Here is a 23,248-nt window from a genome sequence, read left to right as displayed (position 1 = left end):
CTGCATCATTGAGTTCGGCACAATAGCAGCATACCACTCCAAGAATCTTTATACCAGTCTAGGGGTCGGTGTATGCCGCTGAGCAGCAATCGACGTTCCTTTAGCCACTTTTAGATCTAGGCGCTACTGAAAGGATCCCGGTGGACAGCTTTTACGGATGCAGTCACAGTGCATATCGCTAAAGATATGATGCCCATATATACAGTGGAAAACCGGAGGTTCATCCACATGCTGAAAATGTTCAACCTCAGGTTTGTGTTATGAAGCCGGAACAAGCCATGATGTCTCAAGCAAGAGGAAGTAGACAGGCTCATCTGCCTGGTCAAAAATCTGTTAAAAAGACATAAAGTACACACCTCATGTCCTGTGCAGCTACCGACATGTCATTTTTACTATACAGTGCCTGTAGATGTTTAATTTAGTTCACATATCTTCAGGGATATAAATATTTTTTGTATACAAAAGGCACCTTTTGCAAAATAAAGTATTTAATGAAAGTTATAACACTTTATCAATACCAATATGGAAACTGATCTGTTTTCATAATAGCAAGCATACTGACAAGTTAAATTTATGTTTACAAAAGCATTTTATCAAAAAGGGACACAGTCTTTTCAAAAGGATGCACTTTTATTTTTATTTTTTCACGTGAGTTCGGAGGTGCACTGTTTGCAATGGCAGGGCACATTTGTTTCAAATAAAAGCATTAATGCATTAATGCAATGCTTTAAATAATTTCTCTATCTCCACAATGTAGAGAAATTCATCAATAAAAGTCCTATATATACCTCCAGATTCCATAAATATGGGACATTTATTTTTGAATTTCTCCACATTGGTGCAGTAAAAATGCTTGATATTAAGCAAACATATAGTCAATTATGTGTAGAAGTCAAATATACCATCAAGAGCCAGGAATTATTGAGCAAAGTGTTTTTACAGTAGTTCAAATATATGAAAGTATGCCACTTGGAGGTATAAATATCGGACATTTATTGTTGAATTTCTCCACATTGGTGCAGTAGAAATGCTTAATATTGAGTATAGTTGTAGTCTTAGATGTGTAGAAGTCAAATATACCACCCATAGCCAGTAATTATTGAGCAAAGTGTTTTTACAAAGTGTTGTTGTGTCATAGATGTGACAAGAATACTGCTTGCAACTTGCTATGACGATTTCTGTGCATTTAATTTTGTTGTTCTTACCTCTGAATTTTGAGGAAATGTCTCTTCAAAATTCCTATGCTTCGTCTCATAATGCTGTTTCAAATTGGAAATCTTCATCACAGCTATAGGGCTATATCTTGCACTAAGCACAATTGACTTTGTACACTGGCGCTGGTATAATTCCTAGTTTGCATTTGGCGCACATTGGAATTTTCCCTCCACAGATGCACGTCCTTAAATTAGGGAATGAACTTGCGCTCCTGGGGGCGGTTCAGCGAAAAGAGGAGGCGTGTTCCGGCGCAAACGTTCACTGGTGCTATTTTGCTGTTTCAGTAAACAATTCCACAACAGACCAGACAAAACCTAGTCTAAGGTCAATGGCGCTTATTCAGATGCTATTTTAAGGGCGCATACTTGGCCATAATGTAGCGTGCATACACTTTGCTTCTCTCGTCTACAAGGAAGCAGTTACAGTTTTTGCAAACCATACAAAAAGTAGGGAAAAAAAAGTTTGAGATGGTGGACGGAGATAGAGTTGGGGGAGGAGGAGGAAGAGGCACAACAGGAGCAGGTGGTGCGTTTGGAGACTTGAGGCGATGCGCCTGAGAGGCCGCAGCAACATCGCTACCCAGTCAAGACGGGCATTAATACCTTGCCGCATCCTGGACAGTGCGGTCCAGTCCGACAATGCTGCCACGGCATGTAGTGGGTCTGCACCTTGGTGTTTGCGCTGCTCCCTCATCAGCTGGCTGTTGCGCACTGCTCGGCCCATGCGCACTGCTTCCGAGGCCCGGTGCGATGTCCTGGGGATGCCAGCCTTAGAAACAATTGTGGCAATTTCCTCCCACGCCTGTTTAACCAAAGCTAATTTGGATGGATTTCTCCCATTCCCATACAGTGCCACTTATCGGTCTTTTGACGAGAACGTCGGTCTCCTCAGCTGTGAACCGCTCCTGGCATGTGCCTGGCAAATTCGCCATTATAATAGCAATCCACCATGGAACAAGTGCGCCTGCTTTTAAAGGGAATGTGAGATGATGCTCTGATTGGTTTATTGCACGTTACGCCCAAACCACACCTATGACCAATGTAGCTACTTCAGACCAACCCATTTTAGATTTGCGTCAGGCGCAAGAGTCCTTTATCCCGCCGGCATCATAGCAACAGCGCCTGAGATCCGCCCACAAAGCTACTTGCGCTTTGCGTTTAATACTTGCGTTTCAGATAGTTAAGATAGAGCCCATAGTCTCCTGGCATATTAAGCACATGGTCTTGTGCTGGTTGGAGGGAGAATGAATGCACATTTTTCGGTCCATTCTTCTTGAACGCCGATTTTCACTGTCCACTTTTCTTTTAGCAGTGATCTTGGAACACGCCATTTTCGTGCAGTCTAGGCTCCTATAGCCAGCAAACTGTGACTACGCGAACAAAAACGAAAGCGAAAGTTAAAAATTGCGCTCGCAGCAGTGAGTGACTGTTACGGCCCTGAATTAAACAAAACAAAGACTCGAACAAAAAAAAAGGCCAGTAACATATAAAGGACGCCGACTCAGCACAGTCAATATAAATGTGTTTAATTAAAGAAAGGAAAAAGGCAGGAGTTCCTGGTCAAACAAAAAAAAAGAGAGAAGAGACCCCAGACCAGCCTTGGCCGTCGCATCCGAGGAATCCTCCCGACTAAGGCTGCCTAACAAAAGAAACAACTAACCTATTAAGAGAAAAAACAAATAGATTACGAAAACAGGACAACCAGGAACTCAAACCCAAATTGAAACAACAAAGGAGAAAACAGCAACAAGACTGTGAGGCCAGCACAGCCTCCCTCCTCCTGCAACACACCTGTAATGAGAGAGAGAGAGAGAGAGCCGCCCTGATACCGCCTCCCTTTAACTGCTCAGGTGATTACCCACACCTGAGCTCAAGAAGGCAGAACAGGGTGGAGTCAGGACACACACACATACACACCTGGCCACACGTAACACCCCCACCCTAAACTTGTGAATACCGGGGAGGCAAACTTGAGGAAACCAAAGAGAAAAAAAACAAATTTCACAAGCCTAACAGCGTGACAACGTGTCAGCCAGGACATTGTCCCGCCCCTTAACATGTTTGATCTCTATGTTGAACGACTGCAGGAAAAGCGCCCAGCGCATCAGCCTCTGGTTTGAGTTTCGCATCTGATTCACAAAAATCAAAGGATTGTGATCAGTGTACACAACAGTTGGAAAACTCGCAGAACCGACGTAAACTTCAAAATGCTTCAGAGCCAGAACTAAAGCCAACGCCTCCTTCTCAATAGTAGAATACGCCCATTGGTGCCTATTAAACTTTTTAGAGAAGTACGAGACGGGATGTTCAACCCCATCCAAACCTTCTTGGAGCAAAACTGCCCCAACACCAGCATCACTTGCATCAACAGAAAGTTTGAATGGACGATCGAACATAGGGGCAGACAGGACTGGAGCATTTGTCATCAAGGCCTTAATGCACTCGAAAGCACGCTGACAACCCTCAGACCAACGGAAACACCCCTTTGGGCTCAACAGATCAGTAAGGGGAGCCGCAACTGCAGAAAAATTTCTGCAGAAACTGCGGTAGTAACCCGCCATTCCTAGAAAACGGCGCAATTCCCGTCGCGAGCTAGGAATAGGAAAGGAGAGAATGCCCTCTACCTTCGAGTGCACGGGCCTGACCTGGCCCCGACCAACCACTTTGCCCAAATAAGTGATCGTAGCCTGGCCAAACTCGCACTTAGCAAGGTTCAAAGTCAAATTAGCATCACGCAAACGCCCAAACACAGAAAAGAGCTGCTGAATGTGCTCAACCCAGGACCCCGAGTATACAACAATGTCGTCTAAATACGCTTCACAACCAGAAATACCTGACAGGTCAATGTTCACCAGCCGCTGGAAAGTTGCTGGTGCGTTACGCATGCCGAATGGCATCACTGTATACTGGAGAAAGGCGTCCGGAGTCACAAAAGCAGAAATTTCCTTCGCCCGAGGAGTCAGCGGCACCTGCCAATATCCCTTTAAAAGGTCCAGCTTCGTCACATACTTGGCACCGCCAACATGATCTACACAATCCTCAACTCGAGGAAGAGGAAAACAATCTGGCCTAGTGACTCCGTTCACCTTTCTAAAATCGGTACAGAACCTGTCAGAGCCGTCAGATTTTATAGCCAACAGGCAGGGAGAACTCCACGGACTACAACTAGGCTCTGCAATGCCATGCCCCAACATGTAGTCCACTTGTTCCTGCAAGCGTACTCGTCTAGCTGGATTAACCCTGTAAGCATGTTGTTTTATTGGAGCGGTATCTCCTACATCGACATCATGCTGCAACACATGGGTCTGGGAAGGCACATCCGAGAACAATGATATATGCAAATTAATCAAACGGACTACATCCTCACGCTGAGATGGGGACAGATGCGAAACGCAACCATTAAGGTTAGCTAACATTTCAGAGTTTTTTAAACGGCCATGAACAACAGCGTTGGACAAGGCAACATCACAATCCAAATCTGCAGACTCCAGCAGATCAGCACCGGACAGTGCCGCGGCGGCCTCAGCCTGATCAATAACTTCAGCACCGGACAGCGCTACCACAGATTTCAGCACAACAGGGGATGGTGAAACAGACTCCCTTTCCATATAAGGCTTCAGCATGTTAATATGACAAAGCCTATTCCGCCGTCTACGGTCCGGGGTCGCCACCACATAGTCACGTTCACTGACCTTCTCCTGGACAACATACGGCCCACTGTAACGTGCCTGCAACGAGGAGCCAGGAATGGGCAGCAACACCAACACCTTATCACCGGGGCTGAACTTACGGCTCTGTGCATCTTTGTCAAACCAGCGTTTCATTTTTCCCTGCGCAACAGCCATGCTCTCTTTAGCCAGCTCACAGGCACGGTGAAGTTTTTCACGAAAATTGCACACATAGTCAAGCAGATTCTGAGGCTCCGAGTGACCAACCCACTTTTCCTGAAGCAGTTCCGGGGGCCACGCACAGTATGGGCAAACACAAGCTCTGCCGGGCTAAAACCCAGTGATTCCTGTACCACTTCGCGCACTGCAAAGAGAAGCAGATGGACCCCTTCATCCCAATCGTTACTATACTCAAGGCAGTAAGTGCGGAGCATAGACTTTAACGTTTGATGAAAACGCTCAAGCGCACCCTGGCTTTCTGGATGGTATGCACTAGAGTAACTATGGGAAATATCAAGTTGTTTCATGACCTGTGCAAAAACCTTGGACATAAAGTTTGTCCCCTGATCTGTCTGTACCACCCGAGGCAGCCCAAACAAAGAAAATAACTTCGTCAGTGCTTTAATGACTACAGGAGCGGTGATCTTACGCAGGGGAATGACCTGGGGGAAACGAGTGGTGGAGCACATGATAGTTAGGAGAAACTGGTTACCAGCCTTTGTGCGGGGAAGAGGGCCTACACAGTCCACAATGACATGTTCAAAGGGTTCTCCAACAATAGAGCGGAAACGGGGGAATCGTCTGATTGGGCTTACCGGACAGCTGACACACATGACAGGTCTGACAGTGGTGACGCACATCCGCTTTAAGGCCCGGCCAACAAAAACAACGCAACACTCTGTCATATGTTTTATTGACTCCAAGGTGACCAGCTAGAGGATTATCATGGGCCAGCTTCAAAACCTCCTGGCGGAACCGCTGTGGGACTACAACTTGCTTCACAACCCCCCAATCATCTTGTGGCTCAATATTAGGCGGCACCCATTTACGCATTAACACACCCTCCTTAAAAAAGTAACTGGGAGACCCACCCCCACCATCATCACCAGAACCCACACCCCTAAAAAGAGAAATAAGTGTGGGATCACGCTGCTGCTCAACAATAAGCTGTTCACGTGACATAGAAAGTTTCCTGTCTGACTCCTCCACTGGAAAAGGGGGAAATAGTGGTGGGGGAGAAACCGGGCCTAGGGAAGAAGCAGGCTGTACAGATAAGTCGCCGTCAGCCATGAAACTATCACCCAACTCCACCTCCCCATCACCAGACCCATACAGCGACTGACATTGCTTCTCTGCCATAGCGCGGGTAATAGCGCAGACGGAGAACACCCCTGGAAACTTTTCCACCAAGTCATCCGGGCACTCAGACTGGGGCCCAGCTGTCACTTCAGGATTAAGCAGGACCTTCCCACCCGCCAAGTCGTTCCCCAGGATGAAAGACACCCCCCCCACAGGAAACTCATCACTGACCCCGACAACAACCAGCCCGGTAACTAACTCTGAGTCCAGATAAATGGTGTGCAGCGGAACCCCCACAAATTGCATGTCAAACCCACGGACTAGCACAGTTGACTCAGTTGAAGATGTTTCAGACAGGGGCAACAAAATAATAGACTGAGAAGCTGCACTGTCCCTCAAAATAACAACAGGAACTTTCGGTCCACCAGCAGTCAGCGAGACTGAACCCTTCATAATGAAAGGCAAAAACACCTCATCAGGTTTCTCTAGAAGAGATGATTCAGGAGGGGAGAGAGTTGAACTGGACCTGCTGTGAAACTGACCCAGTGAGTGTTCGGTTTTTAACAGATTGACAGCTTTAGGAGACGAGTTTTTTTTGTTTAAAGCGAAACAGTAATCAACAGTATGACCACGCTTTTTACAAAAAAAACAAACCCTGTCACTCTCCTTAACTCCTGACGTCACACCCCAGACCCCACTCCCCTTCTGTAACGCAGAAGGCCTGGGTGCAGAAAAACTGCGCTCAAGGGGGGGCTGCGGCCTATCATAAGTGTCCCTATGCGTCAAAACGTACTCATCTGCAAGCACAGCAGCTTCAGACACATTCAGTGCTTTACGGTCATTGATGTGTGTCACAATCCTTTCAGGCAGGCAATTTTTAAAGTCTTCCACAAGCACCAAATCACGCAATTTATCAAAATCAGAAACCTGCAGAGAACTACAACAGCGATCAAACAAAATTTCTTTCTCGTGGCCAAATTCCACGTATGTCTGGTCATCCGACTTTTTAAAACGTCGGAACTTCTGACGATATGCCTCGGGCACCAACTCATACGCCCTCAGCACCGCCTTTTTAACTTCCTCATAATCCAGGCTCAGCTCCGATGACAAAGATACATAGGCATCCTGAGCTTTACCTGTGAAGACGCACTGTAAAAGTAAGGTCCACACCTGTTTGGGCCACTTCAAGGTTTTGGCGACACGTTCAAACAAGGTGAAATATTTATCAACATCTTTATCATTAAAAGACGGAACAAAACGGATGCATTTACCGACGTCAAAACCACTGGAGGAGGAGTGAAATGGGGATGCGGTGGACTGCTGCAGCTCCAGCTCTTTCAGTCGAACCTGCCTTTTTGTTTCTTCCTCCATCTTCCTCACCTCCATCTCATTACTCAACTCCTTCTCTTTTAAATCTAAACGGCGCATCTCAATCTCCAACTCCTTGAGACGAACTGCTTGACCCACATCAGAATCTGTACCCTTCACAGTCTCTTCACTCCGCAGAAGACCCTTTTCAGACAATACAGACGAGATTTCAGCTTTAAGAGATTGTTTCTTCATTTGCTTTGTCACTGGAATTTCAAGGAAACTAGCCAGAGATATTAAATGCTCTTTGGTACATAAGTGAAACTCCTCTAATGTCGGATGAGCAACAAATTTCTTGGCATTGAACTCCATAATGGCGCAAAGAAGAAAAAACACCCCAAAAAAAAAACACGGTGCACGAGTGCGCAGCTTGACAAACACACCAAAACACAGGTTGTAAACACACTGCAAACCAAACAGTACTATGAATGATAGTGCCCACACACACGTTACGACATGGCTTGAACAAAACCAAACCAAGAGCAAGCCAAAAAAAACATGTGTCAGTAACAACAAAGGCACACCACAAAGTCACCCAGGTACGGCTTATACAACCTATACAAAAAAAACACCGGCACTCGGTTGGACCCCACAAAAGAAGACCCAACATGGAACGGACGAGCCCCCAAATATGTTACGGCCCTGAATTAAACAAAACAAAGACTCGAACAAAAAAAAAGGCCAGTAACATATAAAGGACGCCGACTCAGCACAGTCAATATAAATGTGTTTAATTAAAGAAAGGAAAAAGGCAGGATTTCCTGGTCAAACAAAAAAAAAGAGAGAAGAGACCCCAGACCAGCCTTGGCCGTCGCATCCGAGGAATCCTCCCGACTAAGGCTGCCTAACAAAAGAAACAACTAACCTATTAAGAGAAAAAACAAATAGATTACGAAAACAGGACAACCAGGAACTCAAACAGTGACCCAGCTGTCCGTGTGTCGTTGGCATGGAGACAAGTCCAGGTACACACATGCTTCACTTTGCAACGGACCGTGGTTTGTTCAAGGTCTGAAGCCACAGAACCAGGCTAACGAGAAAGTCCCTTTTCGAGGATGAATTCTTTCTTTTTTTTCTCTGTGGAAAGTAAATGTGAGGGAGGGCGGAGCCATCTATTAAAGGGATAGTTCTGTTTTTTTGAAGTCAGGTCATATAAAGTACATATCTATAGTCGATCTGTTTCCTACCATAATCACCGATCAGCGCAGCCTCAGTTTGGAGAAGTAGAGAGCTGCTCCAGCCCAGATGCTCAGCTTTATACTGCAGTGAACGGGGTCCAGCGAAAAAGCGAAATTAACCACCTAAAACAAGGTTCACGTAAAAAAATCTATACAAGTTCAAGTGTACGTTGTATAGGTAAAATTATGGTATGAATTTTACCTATACAACGTACACTTGACCTGATGTAAAATGTTTTAGGTGAGCCTTGTTTTAGGTGGTTAATTTCGTTTTTTCGCTGGACCCCCTTCACTGCGGTACAAAGCGTCTAGATATGTACTTTATATGACCCCACTTCAAAAAACCTGAACTATCCCTTTAATGACAACTGTAAACAACAACTTATCTATGCAAACAGCGTTAATCTGTTTCCCCAGATAAAGCTAGACTTGCATGACAGGATTTGCAAGTTGGGAAACTAAATGAGGGACAGCACACACAAACTGGGTAGCAGGTGGACAACTCGAATAACTCTGTAGGAGTTTGCACCTGAAAGCTAAGATGATTGCGGTGATTTCCCCCCTGAAGACACTGCTGCGCAACAGCAAATATCTTCTATTTGGGACGATTCTTCTGCTCGGAGTTTTGGTTGTCTTCTATGAGATGGCTGAGACAGAATCATGGGGTGAGTGTGTGTTCCTACTCAGCAATAATATGTCCTCACTTCTGTGAAACTGGTGCATCATTTAGACCGTGTTTAGATCTAATAGACAACCTGTGACTGATACAGAAGCCTGACAATATAAAGAATAGAATAGAAAAGAAAGAAAGAAACTTGAAGGAATGAATTTTACTGAGGTACCCAACAGGTTTAATCACTTCACTCCCATTAAATTACCATTCTATTGTTTAGGAGAGACCATCAGTTTTGTGTCTGTTTGTTTTGTTTTTTTAAGAAAAAAGTTTAGTGTGTTTTTCTATGAACAGAAAGTTTGTTCGTGGCCATTAGTACGATCCAAGGCAAGCAAAGCCACAGTAAAAGAGGAGCAGGTGTCGCTCTGTGTGATCCTCTCCTCATCTTTTTGAGCAAAGGACGCTAAGTGACAGAGAGTAGTGATGGGAACAGCAGTTATTTTTACTGTACTGAATCTCTAGAATCGTTCATTAAAATGATTCGTTCAAAAGATTCGTTCACCGAATCGCTCACAGAATCGTTCAATGCTCTCCAACTCCCTGAACTGATAAGCAGCCAAACGATCCATCATTCAGTTCATTAATCAGCCCTGAGGTTCTCGTTCACTTACTGAGGGACGGTGCGTTCACGGACTATAGTACACAATCATTGTGCGAGATGCAACGCTGCTTTGAGTTGTATACATGCACTAAAATTATTACACGGTGAAAGTGTCCTCTGTGCACAGTAAAATCAATTAACATGATGCTACACGGATGTTAGCAACACAGCGCTAATTTTAGCAGTACGGTTACTGACGTGAATCAACTCCTCTGCCCTGAGTGAGTGACTGTCACAACGCCACTTTTGGCACAGTATGTGAACGAGAATCACGTCCTCAGCGACGAGAATCATGAGTGAGTGACAGCGTGAACATGACTCACGTTCTGGAGTCCCTCGTTCGCGAACAACCTGTTGAGGATGTGAATCACATTCGCGCTGTCACTTGAATCAGCGTGAACATGAATCAGGTTCGCAAACGTGAGTGACGAGGCGGACGTGAATTATGTTACCGGTTGAGAATCACGTTCGTGAACGTGAGTGACTTTTACTGTGCAGTAAAATCACTTAACATGATGCTACACGGATGTTAGCAACACAGCGCTAATTTTAGCAGTACGTTTACTGGACATGAATCAACTCCTCTGCCCTGAGTGAGTGGGTGAGTGACAGCGCCACTTTCAGCACAGTACGTGAACGAGAATCACGTCTTCAGCGACAGTTCTTTGTGTGCAGTAGGTTCGCAAATCATGAAGGAATCACAGTGCGAAGTCCAGCCGGCATGCTTGCGGCTGAGCTCAACTGAACTGAGAAAGGAAGGAATCAGTAGATGAATTGATTTTGTTCACTTCGTTCACTCAAAAGATTCATTTTTTTGAACAACACGTATGGAGCCAGAACGATGACTTTAAAATTTGGCATCCAAAAAAAAAATTGGCATTGAAAACAAAACCAGTACTGAAAAAGGAAACATTGTCATTGAAACATTTGTATTGAAAACAGTTGTAATGGTATTGAAACAAGTATTGGCACTGAAAAAAGAAACTAATTCAAATAATTCAAATCCGAAAATCTTTTCATTTTATTTTATTGGGATTTTTTTGTATTTTTCAATGACAATCTTCAGATTTTTTCTTCATGTCAATTTTTTTTCAGTGACAGATTTTTTTACAATGTCAGTTTTTTTTCAGTGTCACTGATTTTCAGTTTCAACTTTCTGTCACTGTTTTGGTGTCGAGAGGGAGGGGCCTGAGGGGAGTGGCAAGTAGAGCGTGGTTTGCATATTTTTGATTTGAGAAGGTAATGGCAGCAGCCTGCGGGAAGGTGGGGCTGGACGGTCCAGCCACAAAACCGTTGTAACCGGCCGTCTCTGGGCAACACAGAGTCCAACTACCTTGCGGACTTTTCTTCAAGCTCTCTCCTGATGTGTCCAAGTCTCTGTCAATCTGGTTCTGTCCATGCGTATGGAGTGTGGTAGTAGTACTGGGGCGCCAAGCACGGAGCATTAGCCACAGTTAGCACAACAGTACAGATTACAGATTTTGGGATTTGAATTATTTATATTAGTTTCTTTTTCAGTGCCAATACTTGTTTCAATGCCAATACAACTGTTTTCAATAAAAATGTTTCAATGACAATGTTGACTTTTCAGTACTGGTTTTGTTTTCAATGCCAATTTTTTTTTGGATGCCAAATTTTAAAGTCACCGTTCTGGCTCCATAGACACGTTCGCGACCGACACAACACTTACAGGGCTCTATCTTGCACTCAGCGCAATTGACTTTGTACACTGGCGCTTGTATAATTCCTATTTTGCACTCGGCGCACATTGGAATTTTCCCTCCACAGACGCGCGTCCTTAAATTAGGGAATGACTTTGCGCTCCCGGGGCGGTTCAGCGAAAAGAGGAGGCGTGTTCCGGCGCAAACGTTCACTGGTGCTATTTTGCCGTTTCAGAAAACACTTCCGCCACAGACCAGACAAAACCTAGTCTAAAGTCAGTGGCGCTTGTTCAGATGCTATTTTAAGGGCGCATGCTTGGCCATAATGTAGCGTGTGCTTAACGTGCATACACTTTGCTTCTCTCTGCTCTGACTGGTTTATTGCACGTTACGCCCAAACCACACCTATGACTAATGTAGCTACTTCAGACCAACCCATTTTAGATTTGCGTCGGGCGCAAGAGTCATTTATCCCGCCGGCATAATAGCAACAGCGCCTGAGATCCGCCCATAAAGCTACTTGCGCTTTGCGTTTGATACTTGCGTTTCAGATCGTTAAGATAGGGCCCACAGAGAGATATGTGCTCCATCAGGTTAGATAAATAGGTGTGCTCTTATTTTATTCTCTCCCTGGCAGATTTCAGTATAAAATGCAAATACATTGAACTTTTATTACTGGAAAAATGAAATGTGACCCTTAACAGAATCAATAACTCCTTTATTTATTCTGCATTCCAACTTCAAATACACATTTCAAGAAAACTTGGAACTGTTTTATCTCATTCATTACTCTGTGAAATAATTGGAACAATAGGAGTAAAACACACTGGGACATGCAGGGCATTAAACTTACTAACTTAACATGTTTTAGGACATTCAGAACAACCAAATACTTTGTGACATTACAGGAGAGTAGAATTATCTTCTTCAAGTTCAAGTTCCTTTATTAGTACCCAGAGGTAGATTTTGTTTGCAACATTTTGCAGAGTCATTACCCACACATATGGGAAAACATAGAGACACAAAACACACATCATCCAAACTCACGACAGCGAAAGCTAGAAAAAAGGAAGGAAAAAAAAATCTGCTGCAAGGTGTAGCTGGCATGTTGCTGTTACACTGGGTGTGGGACCCAAAAGCGGACACAGTACAGGGATGGATGAGAACTCTTTATTAGGCAACGGCAGAGTCACTGAGGTAGGAGTCAGAACTGAAGGTGGTGTCGAGCTTTTCGGGAGGGGGGCAAGACGCGGAGGCGCACACCGGCGCTCGGAGGGACGCAGGGCAGGTGGGTGGCAGCAGAGGTGCCGGCGAGCGGGTTTGGGCGCAGGAATCAGGAGGTACACTGAGGACACAGGAAAACGGCGTAAGGAGAAACTCTAGAAGCGAGTACACTAGGGTTTAGTAATCTAAGTCTTACGAACAGAGCCATGCACAGTGAGAGGTAGCGTATCATCTGGCAGTCGGAAGCGTGGTGATCGGGGTCTTAAAAGGCTGCGCTGATTGTCAGCCTGCTGCAGGTGTGTGAGTGGGCTCCCTCCTGCGGTTGTAACTCCGCCCAGCCTGCCGGAGCACCTCTGTGAGGAAAAAAACAAAACAAACAAGCACAAACACCGACACTGCCGCCCGTGATCGTGACAGTATCCCCCCCCTCAATGGGCGCCTCTGGGCGTCCTGCCCGGCTTGTGCGGATACTCACGATAAAAGTCACGTAGTAGGGTGGGATCCAGGATGAGGGCCCGTGAAACCCAGGAGTGCTCCTCTGGGCCATAGCCCTCCCAATCAACTAGGAACTGGAAGCCACGACCCCGGTGACGAACATCCAGAATCTTGCTGACTGTAGATGCGGGGTGGTCGTCGATGAGCCGGGTGGGTGGCGGGGGTTCGGCCGGAGGGCTGAGGTCACTGGTGGACACAGGTTTCAGTTGCGACACATGAAAGGTGGGGTGGACCGGTAGGGGTGCAGGCAACTTTAGGCGGACAGCGGAGGGGTTGATTATCCTTTCCACCTCGAACGGGCCGACGAAAGGGGGGCCAGCTTGAGGGACTCCACCTGTAGAGGAAGATCACGAGAGGAGAGCCAAACCTTTGTCCGGGTTGGTAGGGAGGGGCAGGGACGCGGTGGAGATCCGCAAGTTGCTGGCTCCGCCGAGTTGAGCGCGTAATCGCCTCTCGGGCCATCCTCCAAACCTCCTTGCACCGGGCGACGTGAGTTTGGACGGAGGGAACAGCAACTTCTCGTTCCTGCGCAGAGAGGAGGGGTGGTTGGTAGCCATAGGCAGCCATGAAAGGAGTCATACCTGTGGCGGCGCAGGAGAGTGAATTGTGCGCATACTCCACCCAAGGGAGGAAGGAGGACCAGGAAGAGGGATTACGTGCAGTGACGCAGCGTAGAGCAGTCTCTAAATCCTCGTTCGCTCTCGGTCTGTCCTTTGGACTGCGGATGGTAACCGGACGTCAGGCTGCAAGTAGAACCAAAAGCCCTACAAAAAGCCCGCCAGACCTGGGACGTAAATTGCGGGCCGCGGTCCGAGACAATGTCAGTGGGAAGTCCATGCAGCCTGAAAACGTGGAGAGCTAAAAGGTCTGCTGTTTCAGTGGCGGGCGGAAGCTTGGTTAGCGGGATGTAGTGAACCATTTTCGAGAAACGGTCCACGATCGTGAGGATGGTCGTGTGGCCGTTGGAGGGTGGGAGCCCGGCGACGAAATCCACTGCTATGTGGGACCAGGGGCGACTCGGAATGGGCAGGGGTAACAGGAGACCAGCGGGGGGACGATGAGAGGGCTTACTCCTCGCACACACCACGCAAGCTGCCACAAACTCATTGACATCTCTGGCTTGGCCCGGACACCAAAAATGCAGCCGGAGAAAGCGTAAAGTCCGCTGGGCTCCGGGGTGACAGCTAAGTTTGGACGAGTGCCCCCACTGGAGAACCTGGGAGCGGACCTCCTCGGGGACGAACAGGCGATTAGAAGGACCGGTGCCGGGGTCGGAATGGGTGCGTTGGGCCGCCCGAACCATGGTCTCGATCTCCCAGGTGGCGGCTCCTACGATCCGGGGAAAGGGCACGATGGGTTCGGGGTCGAGAGAGGGAGTGTCGCTGGAGAAGAGGTGAGATAGAGCGTCCGGTTTCCCGTTCTTGGACCCGGGGCGAAATGAGAGAGTGTAGTTGAAGCGGCTCAAAAAAAGGGACCAGCGAGCCTGGCGCGAGTTCAATCTCCGTGCTAAGCGTAGGTGGTATTGGAGGTTTTTGTGGTCCGTCCAGATAAGAAATGGCTCCTGGGTGCCCTCCAACCAGTGTCGCCACTCTTGTAAGGCTAATACCACTGCCAGCAGCTCTCGATTACCTACGTCATAATTTCGCTCGGCAGGTGTGAGCCGCCAAGAGAAGTAGGCACAGGGATGCAGTTTGTGAGTGGCATCGCTGCGCTGAGAGAGGACGGCCCCCACCCCGGAGTCGGAGGCGTCCACCTCAACCACGAACTGGCGGGCCGAGTCTGGGTGTAGGAGAACGGGAGCATGCGTGAAAAGCCACTTGAGTCTCCATGATCTGTTGAAGCACCTGGTCGTGCCTTCCCACGATGGCTCCCTGCGCGCTTAGTGCCTGAGCGATGGAAGCCGGGTCCGCTGGATCCATTACAGTGGCCAGATGATTCTGTTACACTGGGTGTGGGACCCAAAAGCGGACACAGTACAGGGATGGACGAGAACTCTTTATTAGGCAACGGCAGAGTCACTGAGGTAGGAGTCAGAACTAGAGGTGGTGTCGAGCTTTTCGGGAGGGGGGCGAGACGCGGAGGCGCACGCCGGCGCTCGGAGGGACGCAGGGCAGGTGGGTGGCAGCAGAGGTGCCGGCGAGCGGGTCTGGGCGCAGGAATCAGGAGGTACACTGAGGACACAGGAAAACGGCGTAAGGAGAAACTCTAGAAGCGAGTACACTAGGGTTTAGTAATCTAAGTCTTACGAACAGAGCCATGCACAGTGAGAGGTAGCGTATCATCTGGCAGCTGGAAGCGTGGTGATCGGGGTCTTAAAAGGCTGCGCTGATTGTCAGCCTGCTGCAGGTGTGTGAGTGTGCTCCCTCCTGCGGTCGTAACTCCGCCCAGCCCGCCGGAGCACCTCTCTGAGGAAAAAAACAAAACACACAAGCACAAACACCGACACTGCCACCCGTGATCGTGACAGTTGCCATGTTTTCATAAGTGGCAGTACAGGAAACATGACTCCCTTCGCACAGTATCTGTAATCACGCAAGGATATTTTCATCTGAAATTGAATTGCTATTTGCAAGTAGGAATGTAACAGTTTGAAAATTTCACACCGTGGTAATAATGACAAAAATTATCACAGTTGTAGGTATACCACAGTATTTTTTAAATGTCTTCAAAATGCTGACAAAACACTGATAAATTGAAATATTTCACCAAGATTTATATTTAAATAGATTTATTATATATCAAAATAGTCCAAATCCAAAACCTAAACAAAACACTGCAAAATCAACATTAAATAAGTATGAAAGAATGTATCAAAACTGTGCAAAATAAACCTTAAATACAGTAGAATAAGGCAGCAGCACTCGATTGGCCAGCAGATCCTCTCTGTGAAAAAAATGAATAGAACATGTCGTTTTCAATTATTACTGTCATTGTTACTTAATACTAAGGGTGCAACCAATACATCACAAAATTTAGATCATATCACTTTTGTGAGAAACAGGTTGGATAATTTTTTAGGTCAAAACAAAAAGGATTATTGTCAAATAAATTATGAATACTGTATTTTGGCTCTTGTCTCTATCTAGACACTTGTTATATTCACCATTTTATAGTATTATTTATGTAGTCTATTCTATAAATAATCCACAAGTCTTACATATTTCTGACATTACTTATTTATATGTTGGCTGTCTGTCTCTCAGTCTGTCTGCTTGTCTGTTGTCAATGGACTCGGTCAATCTGATTGGTGAGATGGCTGCTGAGCCACAGGCAGACGTTGCTCTGGTGAACGGAGCTGAGATGAAAGTCAGTCATCTCAGTCAGTTTGTATTCACTTACTCAGTCCACCCAGTGCGTGTTTGTCTCAAATCCTCCTCACTGCGGCTCTGCATCAATATTTGGGGAATTGTTAGGTCAACTTTAAAAAGTTGAATCTACTGTAATTTATAGTACTCAATAAGGAGCCATCTTGAATCGGACTGAACAGCAGCCCTTTTTACATAGAAAAGGCGGCACATTTGCTCCAAGGTTAGAGCGGCTATGTGCCAGCCTGTCTTTCTAAAACGGAGGCATAATATTCCTCCTTTTCCAAAAGCCGCCTCTGAGGTAGGCGTAAGCATGTGACGTGACATGAAGTTTGAAGTTGGGCTGTCAACGGTGACATAGAATTTGTCTTCAAAATAAGAGCTTTACATTGAACCCCATGGGACAAAACAGCTACAGAGACCGAGGAGATGTCTCTGTAGCTGTTTTGTTGTTCATCTTAATGTCCGCGGGTGAAATGAAGGACTGACTGCTGTGATCAGCTGTTTCTTGGTTTTAAAACTCCCCAGCTGTGAGTCGCACAACAGTGCAGGTCATCGACACCTCACACAGAGGCCGGCACAATTCTGCCTCGTTTTTAGATAGCAGGCGAGGCAGATATAAGTGTACCCTCCGAGGCGGAAAATCGGCGGACCACAACAGACCCCCAATTTGCCACCCTCTCTCTAAAACCGCGGACCGATCCGCCAAAAGGACGGGCAAATTGGCGGCTTGGTGCTCTGTCTGAAAACGGCTAGTGTTTACTAGTACCGCTTTAACATATACAGCACAGTCCTTGTAATCTTATAGCCCCACCTAGTGGTGACTCCAGTACTACAACAAAATACATGACATCTCCCTCGCTTTAGCTTTTTCTAAGTTTCATTTTTTCTTCTTCAGCACAGTTCTTCTCAACAGGTTAGAACTTAACAGAATACATTTCTGCTTTCTTTACATTGTTGCTCTTATCAATGAGCAGCAGGTGCTGCCGTGGGCCCCTCCCCCGTCCCCCATCCCAAAGCACTCACAGGCTGCTAAATCGCGCATGCGCGAACCTGCTGCTGACTGATCCAATAATATAAATCACTGCACTACTAAGTTTATTTGTAGTTCTAAAACTAATAAGGGTGTTTTTTCTCACTTTTTCTCCCTCCCACAACGTTATTCCTCTGTCCTACAGCGCATTAAATTAAATGCACATGGCCAGTTATGCATATTAGGCGATGATGCCAACAGCGACTTTACTTACTGAAGAGTTAGCGACAGTACACCCTCATGGTTTAAACTTGGAGTTAACTGATTTTACTAGCAAAACGGATAAAGCAGATCAAGCCACACGATTTTTGAGAACACATTTTGTTTGAGGGACTCCGACATACAGTTGCTGCATATTATTGCCTCTTATTTTTAAGTTCTCTTCCCTCAGGTTTGAATCCTTATACCGATGACAACAGCTGGTGGAGAGCCATGGTCGACAAAGTGGTAAGGATGGTTTCATGGAAAAGTATGTGGTAATAGAAAATGTGGTGATGCAAGGGGATATGTGTTTTGTGCAGGGAGGGGTAGAGGCAAGCAAGCTGAAGTTGGGATTTTGTTTGTGTGTGTTTTCCAGTTCAGCGAGGACCATCAAACAGACCCTGTGAATGTTTTGGATGATCGGAGATCCAACTACACTCCACCAACCTGGAAACCAGAGGTGTGTGTGTGTGTGTGTGTGTGTGTGTGTGTGTGTGTGTGTGTGTGTGTGTGTGTGTGTGTGTAAACACTCAGTCTCACCTCCTCTGAACTCTGATCAACCTGCCTAGGCCTGTTCAATGACTTCCTATTACAGTGCATATGTGTATGTGTACACTATATTTCCTGCAGCAGGGTCTGCTTCAGCAGCCTCCGATGTAACGTATAAGGGTTATCATATTTCCACTATATTTAGCAGCACTGTGCTCTAGCCAGTTGCTTCCACCTCACATTTTATGTTTGGGGGAAGCTGTTACTGTGTCTGTCTCTACAGATCGGTGTAATCAAGCTTTTCATAAGCACTGTAATATTCCCAGGGATCATGTTTGTACCGGTGCCCTCTTAGTTATTGGTTGGGTGATACTTGCTCTCCTGTGCCAAGGTGATTGCCATGTTGGTGACATACATTGCACAAGAGGAGGGATGTAGTCTACTGAGCAGTTTCACAAAAAAAACTAAATGGCACCTCACTCTCTTTAACAACAAACAAGACTTCCATGACTTGCAAAATTAGTGTTGGAATAGACAAACGTAAATATCCTCCAGAGTATTGGCAGTCTTCACCTCTTCGGCACCAGTAATCAAGTTATGTTTTGTCTTTTATCAAGCAGTCATCAAACAAACTGTTGTTTGCTTTACCGTTTTATGTGGCACTTTCTTTTGCAGGGATTTAAACAGCGCGATGATAGGTCCACCTTTGGTCCTGTCATGGTTCTGACAAGTGGTCTCTAAGGAAGTCTGTGTTTGTTAGTTTTAGCACTGAAGCCAGATGGTTAATTGTCCGTCTGCTGACTGAATGCAACACAATCACCGGGGTGTTCCCAGCATCATCCTCGCTCTCTCTTTCCTCTACCTGCAGTTTAAGGGACGGGCCAATCTGCATGCCTTTGAAGACTGGTGTGGCACTTCTACAGCTGCCCTCCGCAAGAACGGGCACTTCCCGCTGTATCCTCATGTGAGTCACTCACGCTCCAGTATGGCAGCGCCAGTTGGACCACCACTTTGGTCCAGACTAAAATAAGGCTGATATCAGTATTTTTAAGTGAAATGTCTCCATTATCTCAGAGGGGTTGCCATGAAACTTTGTACAAACATTCAAGCTTATTATAACTGTGGTCATCCTGAAGCTCTTGACTTCAGCCAAGTCATCAAGTGAACATTTCCATTGGTTCACCACTTTGGTTTATGACTAAATACCCTTAAAAACAAAAACAACTAACGACAGTTCGCTCTGCTGCAGCTGTACTTATAAAAATAAAGATGTGAATTAATATCTAAATTACCTAAGCTGGGCACACTTATACTGTAAAATCAACAGGACACATGAAATAACAACTTCAGCACGCTACATTTAATCCTTATTTTTAAGTCACACATTCAACTAAGATAGTAGACATCACATGTATGAAATTTCAACATAGTTTACCATTACATGCTGACAGTAAACGATACTTATACCATGGCCGCTGCGCATCGGACGGTTCTTAGGCCTCCGCGTCGTCCATTAACTTCTGTTTATGGACACCTCGTCGGGCATTATCCCTTACTTATACCATGGTCTGGGGGAATACTCGATTCTGATTGGCTGCAGGGTGTCCATTAACCCCTGATATATGGACACCTACTAAGTAGTTCCAGTCAAATTGACTGTTCACTGCTGTAAATCAATGCGCGAGCTGGCGTATCAAACCTTAATATTATATTCCCAGCACTGAGTTCAGTCCGTCAGTCCTTCAGTGTCTTATCCTCTGAACACCACAGGGTGGCGACTGTAACACACAAGCTGCAGAAAGTACACTTCCCCTCTAAATGTACTGATACGCGAGTTGTCTCACATGCCGGTGTTGCCGTTCAGCTCTCTGCTTCAGGCTGCGGCCACAGTAACATTACACACGGCCGGTCATTTGTTCGTGAAAATGTTGCTATTGATTTGGGGACAATGACATGACTGGTTAGCGAGCTAATCGTGTTAGCTAGCATACTGTCAAATTATATTTTCTGTTTGTCAACCGTGCGCAATGTTATTGACTTTGAATCTTACTAGCATAGCGTTAGCTTTCTGGCTCATCGCTGAGCGGACTAGAATATCTCCCGTTGCCAAGTCGTATCTATGGTCTGTCCTATTTACTGGAGGAGTGAACAACGTTTCCGTTGCATAAGAATCTTACGGGAGAGTAATGATTGTTCCAGGTATTAGTCAAACCCACAGGCGTTACCAGATAAACTAAGTTATGGCTTGTGAAAAACTTTATATTTTGATTGTAAAACGCATGAAAATGTAAATTAATGGTCCAAATTTCTTTTCTTTGGCAAGTGACCATGGTATAAGCGGGATAATGCCCTTCGAGGTGTCCCTTAACAGAAATGAATCGGACTTCGCGGAAGCAAGATTCATTTATGATAATGAACATCTCGTCGGGCATTATCCCTTACAAAACATGTCGGATGTCATTCTAGCTGTAATCTTAGAAAAGCTACTGCCAATTAAACTTCATAAAGGCACATCAAAATGTTTCCTTAAGATTTCTTGCTTATTTTTTTTTTTTTTTCAGGATTTTTCCTGAATCCTTATTTGGATTTGTTTTATTTTAGCCTTGAGCATCTCAAGTAAGATAAAGAAATATAGGCACGTGCTTCAAACCTCAAAATCAGTGAAGCCTTTTACACATTGATACAATTAGATGAGGGTATCTGATTTTTGCCGTCACTTTTTTCTCAACTACACCAGAGGACAGCGTTATCAAGATCGTCTATCACATGTAGTTATCATTCATCCCCTTCTCATGAGTGGCTCTTGAAGGATAATGCTGTAATTGTGCAGCCAAGTGTTTTTATGTGGCAAAGACCTCCCTGCACAATGTTGTGTCACTTTGAGTAAACATCATGGCTGATCCTCTGTGTTTCCCTTCCGTCGCGCATCCAGACCAGGACTACGGTGAAGAAGTTGGCCATCAGTCCTAAGTGGAGCAACTACGGTCTCAGGATATTCGGTTATCTACATCCACACACCAACGGTACAACATGTATTCGTCTGGTTTCTACGGTGGCCCTGAAAGGTCACAGCACTGCAACTTAAGAAAACACATGCAAAAAGACAAAACACAAGCAAATTGAGAAAACATTTTCATCAATTTGACAACACATGCGCAGCATTTAGAAAACGCGCTGCAAAGACCGCAACACAACACATTACAAAAACGCGCTGCAAATAGACCGCAACACAACACATTTTTGTCTTTTTGCATGTGTTTTCTTAAGTTGCAGTGCTGTGACCTTTCAGGGCCACCGTAGGTTTCTCTCTTTGACTACACTGAGTAAATGGTTGTAGTACATTTCCCATAATCACTCACTTAATCTGTGTCTTTATCCCTTTGTCTCAGGAGAGTTTGTGTTTGCCGTGAGCTCTGAAGACAACTCTGAATTCTGGCTCAGCTCAGATGACTCTCCCCTCAACGTGAAGTTATTGGCATGGGTTGGAAAGGTATGCCAATGGCTCAGGGCCATATCCTCATATTTCTTCTAACATTCATCAACATGAACAAAATTAATGAATGTCATAACCAGCTCTGCCGAATACAAATGTCTTTCTTTTTTTTTTTTTGTAATTGTTGCAAATACACCACCGCCGCATCATATCTCCACCTTCACAGCAGAGCAGGGGTTGACTGGGACAAAAAATCGGCCCTGGCATTTTTGGCTTAGACCGGCCCCTCATAATTAGCGGAGTACAAGCAAAAAAAAAACCCTTAACTTTTTGCCTTCAGGTTTATTAGAAATTTACAGTTTATATTACTTTAGAGGTCTATCAAATAACCATCGTGGAAAGCAAATAAGTAAATTTACTCAACACATAGTTCTACCTCCTTAGGTATATTCTATTTCAAGCATAATGTATCATCAGCATCCTAAATCTCAGAGGTTTAGTGTCTTTTGTTAACTTCCCCACTTTTGTCTGCTCTGTATAGTTCAATTGATTCTTTTATCCTTTTTGTTGAAATCATCTCTAATATGTATTTTCTGAATTTCCCTGATATAGCAGCTCAATTCTTCAGGTTAAAAGGTGCTCCTCCATTAAAAAGCTATAACATGCATTCGTATCAGGCTAAAGACAGGGCTGCTTTATGAACTCAAGCAAAGCAACTACTGTATGTCTTAAAAGCATTTGACACTGTCTTACTCTTGTTCAGTGTGGGCATACCTTTTGCTAATAATACTTTTAAACTTGTTTTACACTTACTTAGTAATGCTTTAATTGCAAAGCTTTTACTTATCATTTAGCAGTTTTAAGATCAGTTTTTTAAAACATGTTTAACTACAGCATAGATGGTTGCTACAAATTCAAACTATGCCGCCTTTCAACACACCTTTAACATAAATATCTAAAATGCTATAATGAAGCCTTAAATGGACACTTGCTGCTCATCCAACACTTCTCAGCCTTGACCATTTGCTATTTTATCAGAATAAAGTCCCGGCTGCCAGATTTCGGGAAGTATGCAATACCAATTATTATTGATACTTATCAAATTACAGCCTGACCCTGCCCGCGGGTTTTTGGGCCCGAATCCGACGCAGCACGACACACCCGCATCAATTGTCTGCCCCCCGTTAACCCAGCCCGGGTTTGCCGGGTCGGTGTTATGCCGCGAAGTGCCTGCATGCTGGGATCTGCATGCCGCAGCATGAGGGAGATGCAGTATTCGGCAGAGCTGGTTTTGAACTTTCCAAGATATGCATCCCTGGCTGCTTAAGACAAACACACTGCTACATGTATGGAGTCCATGTTCATATGAATAAACACTCTTGATTACAATTTCTCTAACCTCATAA

The 23,248-nt window shown here is 45.4% G+C and overlaps 1 protein-coding gene across 1 annotated transcript in view; it reads left to right on the top strand.

The window, feature by feature from the left end:
* Positions 1-9,216: 9,216 nt before the first annotated feature.
* The window catches only part of LOC115586674 (N-acetyl-beta-glucosaminyl-glycoprotein 4-beta-N-acetylgalactosaminyltransferase 1-like), a 30,843-nt gene continuing 16,811 nt past the window's right edge, over positions 9,217-23,248 (top strand). Inside the window, exons 1-6 of the mRNA XM_030425917.1 lie at positions 9,217-9,392; positions 18,111-18,166; positions 18,297-18,380; positions 19,278-19,373; positions 21,342-21,432; positions 21,799-21,899. Coding sequence (XP_030281777.1) covers positions 9,269-9,392; positions 18,111-18,166; positions 18,297-18,380; positions 19,278-19,373; positions 21,342-21,432; positions 21,799-21,899 — 552 coding nt within the window. The 5' untranslated portion in view covers positions 9,217-9,268. The remainder of the gene's footprint in view (positions 9,393-18,110; positions 18,167-18,296; positions 18,381-19,277; positions 19,374-21,341; positions 21,433-21,798; positions 21,900-23,248) is intronic.

Source organism: Sparus aurata, chromosome 8 (assembly GCF_900880675.1).
Source record: "Sparus aurata chromosome 8, fSpaAur1.1, whole genome shotgun sequence".
NCBI lineage: Eukaryota > Metazoa > Chordata > Actinopteri > Spariformes > Sparidae > Sparus > Sparus aurata.
This window is presented reverse-complemented; position numbering and strand designations above follow the sequence as displayed.